General features: G+C 57.0%; 1 protein-coding gene across 1 annotated transcript in view; it reads right to left on the bottom strand.

Annotated features, from left to right (window-relative positions):
- Nucleotides 1-523: 523 nt before the first annotated feature.
- LOC109293873 (claudin-16-like) overlaps nucleotides 524-8,172 on the bottom strand; it is a 14,170-nt gene continuing 6,521 nt past the window's right edge. Inside the window, exons 2-5 of the mRNA XM_019512026.1 lie at nucleotides 6,596-6,731; nucleotides 5,296-5,460; nucleotides 4,495-4,559; nucleotides 524-3,644 (exon numbers count right to left, since the gene is read on the bottom strand). Coding sequence (XP_019367571.1) covers nucleotides 3,450-3,644; nucleotides 4,495-4,559; nucleotides 5,296-5,460; nucleotides 6,596-6,731 — 561 coding nt within the window. The 3' untranslated portion in view covers nucleotides 524-3,449. The remainder of the gene's footprint in view (nucleotides 3,645-4,494; nucleotides 4,560-5,295; nucleotides 5,461-6,595; nucleotides 6,732-8,172) is intronic.

The following is an 8,172-nucleotide window of genomic DNA, read 5'->3' as shown; positions in this document are numbered from 1 at the left end:
ACGACAGGCCTCTGGTTACACAGCTCTCAGTTGCTGGGGGCCAGGCCTTGCAAACAGTCTCTACTTTACAGTCCTGCTTTTTCACACAGCTGGAATGAGCCACTCATTTAATGAATAAGGAGACACTCTAGGCAGAGCGCGTCGCAGAATACATACAGCATCTCTTCCTTGCTGGCGTGGGAGCGGGAGCTGGCAGGCGCTGGTGGAGAAGGACACGCTCAGCGGCACGGTCAGCTCCAGACAACAAGGGCGTCATTCTCTGCCCCGCTGGCCGCTAACCGGCAGCTTCGAGTCGGCTAAGCGGTCTGCTTGGCGCGTGCTCCCAGGTGGCAGGACTGTTGCTGCATTCATAACCCTGCGCGCAAACAACCACGAACGCAAGTCCCTGGGAAACAAGGTGCCGGGAGGGGCGAGCCCGGCCATTACAGCTCTCGCCCCGGACGCAAGAGGCCCAGGTCTTCAGCTCCCACTGCCACTGCCACCGCGCCACGGCTCAGGCATGACCCAGGCCCTCTCCCGCCCCCCTCGTGCAGCTGAGGCCCTGCCCCGCGGAGAGGCAGAGCGAAGAGGGAAGCTCCTGCCTCGTGGACACAAGCCTCCAGGCAAGACCCGATGCCCCAGGACAAGCCTCCCCCGCTCCAGCTTCTGCCCCACATCTCTCTCGACTGCTTCCAACAGAGCACCCAGAAGCGGCCTGCCTCGCGTCTGCCCAGGAGCACGGCGAGTCGAGCGCCGTGCGGGGAAGACCGGCAGGTGTAGCTGCAAGACCCCCTGGACGAGGAGCCTTCGAAGCCGGGTTGCCCAGGCACTACCCTAACCGCTCAGGTCCTGGGGCTAAATCGTGGGAAGCCTTTCTGCTACCTGTAGCTCTGGGCCACCTACATTTCTGGGCCTTTGACACCAGTACGCGTCCACCGGGGAAGCACGCGTATAGCCAAGCACGTGCATAGCCTCCCGTGCGCGCACAGCGCACGCGGCAGCAGACAGCACCCCTGCCTGCACTGAGGTGCCGAAAACGACACTGAGGCACCTGCAAAGCTGGCGCTTGGACGGCTCCAAGGGGTCTGCCCCTCGCCTAGAAAAGCACCCCGTGGGGTGGCAGCAGTAGTAAGCCGAGTGCCCGGAGTGGGCCGTGCACATGTGCAAGGGAAGGAAAGTCACTGCTGTGACCCATGACCTATCCCACACGTTCCCAACTCCCCTTTAAATGGGAGTTTTGTCCAGTCTCTGGGGTTGTGACCCACTGGGTTTGTGCCAGGGGCTTCGCTTGAGGCTGGATCCACAGAAAACACAACTCTGTCCCAGCACCAGGCACGGAGCTCACACTATAGCAGCTCCCTGGGTCCGGGCCCAGTCTGGGGGATGGTCTAGTGGGTTACGGGCAGATGACAAAAGAGCAAAGAGCAGCAAGACCTTCTCAGTCTTGTTTCCCAAGTAAAATGTGTAATATTTGGACAAAGATGATGTATCCCAGGCAGGCGAAGCTATCACAGGTCCTGGCCAGCAGTCCCTTCCCAAGGCGAGGAGTCCTTGCTCGCAAGAGACTTCCCAAAAGAGCTGCTTACATGAATAGGTGCTGCAGTGTCAATGCCATAATGAGCACAATGACTTTTCTCGCTTTCCTCATGATGGTCAGGATTTGATCAGCGTGTGAGCCTGACTCTGCTCTTATTAGGGAAAGTGGCAGCAGCAGGATTTGAGGAGGAAAAAGAAGCAAGTTTAAGGGAGTCAGCATCCAGCAGGATTTCGCGCTTAACTCACGGGAGTCTGCTTTGAAAATCCCAGCCAAAAATGCTCGTTGCGGGTCTGAACTGAGGGAGACCAACACCACGTGCTTTCTAAGTGCTCATCTCCGCCTGTCCCTAAACAACACCGTCCTCCATCCAGTGCAATTACAATTCTTGCGGAGAAGGAAGGAACCCGTACGGCTGTTTCCATTGATTTTGTACTCGCCAGCAAAGCATCCTCTTGCCCACAACCAGGTGGCACGTTTCTATACATCTTCTGCAAATAAATAAGGCGATAACAGACCATGGACAATAAAGTACTGAGCCTGCTGGGTAGATATGCTGCATGGTAGCCAAAGGGCACAATGCCTGCTATAAGATTGCCTACTCTGAGTTTTTCTTTGCTCACAGATTGCTGACACAGTCAATTTTTTCTCCAAATTTTGAATAAAGAAGTCATGTGCTTTTGTTCAGAAGTGCTCCATCTGAAGGGCTTTCCACAGCCCTGTTTAAAGAGCACAGTTCACTGCTTTCATGTTGTAAGAGGCTGCTTGCATTGCAATAAGGAGACATTTTAATAAATTACTATGGAAAAGACACAAACGTGTGGAACGCCAAGGAATAGCTGGCACCGTCTACAGTCAGAGGAACGGGGCATTACTGCTGCTGATCAAAAGTGCTCCAGTTTCTCCTGTATACAGCCTAATCACAATGACATAAGAGCTGCCATTTACTGGGTCAGACCATATAGGTCCGTCTTGCCCAGGCTCCTGTCTCAGCGGCAGAGAGCAGACGCTGGAGCGGGAGCGACCAGAGTCTGACCGGGGCTTTCTCCGCTCTTCCTCTCACTTGCAGCCTCGAGTTTGCCGCAGAGACACTGATCTCCTCTAGCTCTCGCAGGTGGAGAAAAATGCTCTCTCCCTACCTGTGCGAGCAAAAAGATGGAGTCCAGCCAGCACAGTCTCTGCGCCCAGGCTAGCTCTGCTTCTCCAGACCGCGGCGTCTCGAGTGCCTGTTCGGAGGTGCACACATGGGCTACGCTCCTCTTCTAACCCACGAGAGAAACCCGGGGCCTCGGGGGACGCCAGGATGGGTTGGGCGCGTGCAGAGCAGGAAGGCACGGGCGGGACGTGCCTTTGGGCAGTGCTTGCAGCACAGCGCAACACAGACGAGCCCCTCGGCGGTTTGGAAAATGGGACTGAAGTTTCTAGTTAATTTGGGAGCTTTTGTAGATGTTACCTTGGGAGTCTGGTAGCCCTGCCCCCTGGGTGCACATACCCTGCGGCAAAGTGGGGTAAAATCCCGGCGCGCGCATCAGGCAGTGTTTCACGCACACTTTGCCGTGGGGTTAGAGACTGCCCAGCCTGCAGACGATGGAGAATTTAGTCCTCCCTTTCATCACAGCGTCTTACAGAGGCCTGTGCTTCTGGGGGAGTGTTTCTTAACCAGGGTGCCGCAGCACCCTGGGGTGCCTTGAGATCCTTTCCAGGGTGCTGTAGGGTGCCCCACAGTCAGGTTTTCAAACACGATTCACAAGATAAGCCCAGAGATTTCAACAGAAGTCCACAGTTGCATCTTCCTGATTCTTTGCACCACGAAAACACTGCTCCACTGTTTTTCTATAGGCAAAAAAAGAGTGAAAACTAGGAGCTGGTGTTTTCCGAGGGCGCCTCGAGTCTAAAAAGGCCGAGAACCAGGCGGCGGAAGTGCTGGAAGCTGGACTCACAAGTAAGTGCCTCGTCTCTGGAAGTCAGGGGGCAGCGGGACATGTGGGGGCTTCCTCCTCGGTGTCTGGGTCCTGGGGCAGTTGGCAACAAGCAGCAGGATCCCTGCGGCGCAGGTGCAGAGGGTGCCGGCCACCGCCATCCAGTAGGAATAGCCCAGTTCATAGGTCACCCCAGGGATCCCAAAACTGACCTGAAAGAGAAGGCAGACGGTCAGGTTCACGGCCCGGGGCAGTGCTAGACGTAAGCACCTGCGCGCATTTTCGATTCATATATCACAGTTACGGCACTAACTGGTCCTTCGATGAGTTTTCCTCTCAGTGCAATGCTGCAAGTCATCGGCCTCAAGCCACTGCCTGTCTCGGGGCCATAATAGTCTCCCACTCCCAGGTTCAGAGTGGGCTGCAGGTCGCAGTCACCTGTGTTACCTGCTGTGCTTACCGCCACGGGTCTGTATATTCCCTGCAAAGCTCTTCTCTACCTGAGACCAGTAACAGTGATAACCACTGATCAAAGAGCCATCTTCAACCATTATATTCATTATCTGGAGCCGAAGAGAAACGTTCTGCCACGGGATGCCACGGCACACGTGGTGAGACAGACAGGCTGAAGAGTGCGGTATGAGCCACTCCCAGAGACAAGGATGGGTAGGTGAGACCCCTGCTTTGTGCTAGTCTGCTTGCACCTCTGTTCAAAGGTTTCAAATACATCATCGTTAACTGTGAACACCAAACACAGCATAAAACACCTTCCACGTCACAGAGCGCAAAGGTCCAGATCCCCAGTGCTGTCCAGGTGCCTCACCGCCTTCTTGAAACCAAGGAGAGCCAGGTGCCGAACTACTTCCAGGGGCATCAGCCCACGAGCTGAATCAAGTCCGTTTAACTCCTTCTCTCAGAAATGAACATTGCAGACCTTCCTTGGCGGGGGAAAGGGCTTGCTTTAAGGAGTCTGCCACAAAAAGCAGTGATTTTAAAGTAACACCTTTTCTGAGCATCCTTGCAAGCGCACATCTCATGGCTTCCTCCAAGCGCAACACTCACCTCCAGCCTGTACTTCTGCACGGTGTCCACCGCGTACCAGAGAACAGCCGCTGTGCCCGCCAGGCCTGCAAGAGAAGGGAGGCGTTGCGCTCCGGGCAGTGGCCTCGCACTGCTAGGAGGACCCGGGGTGATGCTTTGCATTTCTGCCCGGACAGGAATGCAGTCTAAAAGGGGAGATTTTCCTGAAGTGTAAGCTACCATCACCTGTAATCGTGTCCTTGCAGACTCCAAGTCCAACACTGTCCTGGGCCAGGTCTCAGTTCAGACTGGGTGCAATTCTGGGTATTATTGCTCCCAGGGCAGATCAAAGTTAAAGGCTGGGGAGAAAGGCAGGAGAATGAAAATAGCCCCTTTTGCGCCAGAGCAGGGAAAGACTGGGAGAAGGAGCGAGGCCGTCGATGGGTCTCTCTAGCGGCGGCACGAGGTGACACCTGGTCCTGCTGACACAACAGCTGCTTTGCCTCTGGCTGCTGTAGCGGCAGGACCTCACCCAGTGTCACGAGGTATTGGTAAAACACTGCCCGGGGGCTTCTGCAGGGAGACGGGGGCACAGGGCACTTTGGAGCATGACCGCTGGGCAGCCTGTGGGGCGCCAAGAAGCCCGTGCCTTCTACCCCACAGCCATGGAAGAGAAGCAGGCCAGGCTGAGCACTCCTGAAACCCCCTACCCCTAGAGAGATGTTCAAGTGCAAGTGCCGCCAAAGGCCTCGTGCAGCCTTGGAGAGAAGCTCTGGAGGACTGCAGGTGCAGGCCGAGGACTGGCTATACCGTACTGGCTGTGAGTAAGGACATAGGTTTTACCTCCGAGAAGGAAGAGGGTCCCCGCAGCAAGGGTGAACTTGTATTTCTGACGGACGTTGCCCCTCATCAGGTGAGTGCACCTCATGCCCACAATGAGGGAGGGCATCGCCCCAATGCACAGGAGGCTGGTCACAATCACCAGAGCACGAGTGGTCACCAGGACAGCTGGAAAGACAGAAGTGGCACAGTGTGAAGACACTGAAAACTAACCTGTGAGCACCAGGCCGATGCCAGCATCAGCAGCGCTGGCATCGGTGGTGACCTTGCAGGCCGATGTAGCGAACACGCAAGGAGAGCTAAGCCTTGCGTTCCAGCGGGACACTGGTCCTTCCCCAGGAGAGCAGGGCTGTCCCGCGGGTCCGATCCGGGCATGAGGCTCCTTATGGCTGGACCCAGACCCTCCTCCTGCGGCAGGGCAAGCACAGCGGCCACGTTGGCTCAGGCAGCTGCAGGCGTTAACACAGCTCACTTGCAGCGCCGGCACCGACGCAAGCCCCCAGCCGGACTCCGTACCCCCGAATGCAGTGGTAGGCCCCACCCCCGTGCCCCTGACCCCCAAATTCCTGGCCCGCAGGACACGTTTGATAGTGATACCCCCGCCACGAAGCAAGCGTGGCATCCCAGTTCAGACACGGCCTTCCCTTTGCCTCACGGCAGTTTCACCTCTCGAGCTGCAACTTCCATCTCCAGCGAAGACTTAAAACAACGCAGCGCCCAACACAAGCACAGTCCGCCAGAGCGAGAGCAGAGCGGCAGGCAGGAGTGGGTGGGCCGTCCCAAGCACTGGCAGCGGGACAGGTGCAACTCAGAGTCCTCCCTGCAGAGCTTTGCCCAGCCTGGCCCTTGAGACCCCGTATCGGGCGTTATGTTAGAGCCGTTCTTCTCATGAAAAGCAGACCCTGCACATAACATGTGCCTGCCTGGGTGTCTTGGCTGACACGTGCCGCAGAGCTAGGGACCTTCTGAGCAAAATGCACCCACAGCCACGAATCAGACTAAGCAGCAGGCCTGCAGCTAGAGAGGAGACTTGTTCTCAGCAGCAGGAAAGGAGCTCGTGCATTATTAGCATTTCAGCTCCTGCAGTGCCTAAGGGGTCAGAGGACTGCAGCGCTGGGGGCTGCGCGCACCGGGCGTGGAAGGCAGTTCTTGCTACAAAGACGTTTCAGAGGTGTTTGGAGCATGCCTCGGAGACCCGCTCCCCTCAATAAAAGCCCTGCCTGCAGGAGGGGGCATTCCTTACGTTGCACGTTCGGTGCCACGCGGGCTCACCGCACCACGCCGAGTCCAGCCCTTTACTCACCGGGGCGCTGGCTGAGATAGGAGGTGGGGATGTCGCATGTCCAGAGCCTGGCCACGTTGTCAAACACGCACTCGCTCCAGAGCCCGCGGCACCGGGAGCTCAGGCCCACGGACGAATGGGGATCTTTGGCATCTTCCTGCAGAAGAGAAGGAAAAACCACCTTATTCAAGGGCAGGGAACCATCCCCTCCTCCTGGCGCTCGTGGGAGCGGGATCGAGCAGCCTATAGATTTTGTTTGCTGTGAAATGAAACATTTCATTTGTTGCTATGGCCTTCAAATGAGTTGGTTTTTTTAAGTAACGGTGAAGTGAATGTGAAATTAAAACATCACTTGGAATTGGAAAAACACGACACCTTTTTCTTGACAGTTTTGTGTTTTGATTAAAACCAAAAAAGTGACCAAAGCAATTCAAGACCCCGCTATAAATTGGTGAAATGCTTCAGTCCACTTGCCTAAGCTTTTCCACCTAAAGGGGTTTCAGACAAATACCGTCTAGTAAAATATTTCAGCATCTCGGCTCTAGCGAGGTCCCGGGATGAGGCACAGGACGGGCGGGCAGTGCATCGGGGTTGAACGGTGCGGGCTAGCAGCACGTGGCAGCGTGCGGGCACCGAGGAGCGAGTGCTGATGTCCCCTGAGGCGGCATCTGCGCACCGTTCTGGTGGCTTTGCCGCGTGCCTGGAGCCCCTCCGGCCGGCCGCGGGCTGTCTGACACCCGCCAGCGCTGCGCGCACAGCGGACGGCCTGGACGTGCCGACAAGCCACTTCCACCCCGGGACCGCCCGAGGCGGGAAGCCGCGTGGTCGCTGTCCCACTGAAGTTGACGGGCGTTTTGCACGGACTTCAGTAGGGCCAGGCTCCCGGCCGCGGGGTTTTCCGTTACGGGACATGGGTGGCAGGGGGCGAGAGCCTCCCACGAGCAGCTGCTGGGGGCTCCAGGGCTCAGGAACGTCATTTGTCCCAGAAAGTCTCTTCCCGAGGCAGCCGGAGGGTCGGTGACCTTTCCAGTCGCTGGAACCTCAGCAACAGCTTAACAAGCATGAATGTCCCCAGCTGCCTCCAGCTGCCGGCTTTTGCCACGGCCCAGTGTTGTTATGACGACTATTTTCTCACTTTCACAACGGGGCAACGAAGCCAAGTCCTGGCAGCTCCTCAACAGGATCCCTCCCGAGAAGCAAAGGGCACGCACGGCCTGGGACCCAGGCAGCGCCGCACCTAGGCGGCCCTGGGCGAGCTTTCAGTATCGGGCCCCTCTTCGACCGAGATCATGATAATAATAATAATCAAAATTACCGTGTTGGGGCCCCCCTTCAGTCTGGGCCCCAGGCAGCCGCCCGGTTCGCCCGTGCCTGTGTCCGGCCCTGGACCCGGGACGTGGCAGGGCAAGTCACTCTCCCTCCCAGCCTCTGCTCACCGCTGCCGTGACGGCGCTGGGCAAGACGGACCGCTATGGCCTGCCCCAGGAAATGGCAGCTCTTACCTGCTTACCAGTGCAACTTCAGCCAAGGCCTCGCAAGTCCAGAGGTTTTTAGGACAGAAGCAGAATTGGTCAAAAATTAGGATTTCCCCCCCCTCT

This window comes from Gavialis gangeticus, unplaced genomic scaffold (assembly GCF_001723915.1).
Source record: "Gavialis gangeticus isolate Ggan-Ray unplaced genomic scaffold, GavGan_comp1, whole genome shotgun sequence".
In the NCBI taxonomy this organism is placed as follows: domain Eukaryota; kingdom Metazoa; phylum Chordata; order Crocodylia; family Gavialidae; genus Gavialis; species Gavialis gangeticus.
The sequence above is the reverse complement of the archived record's forward strand: the minus strand, read 5'-3'. Positions and strand labels throughout refer to the sequence as shown.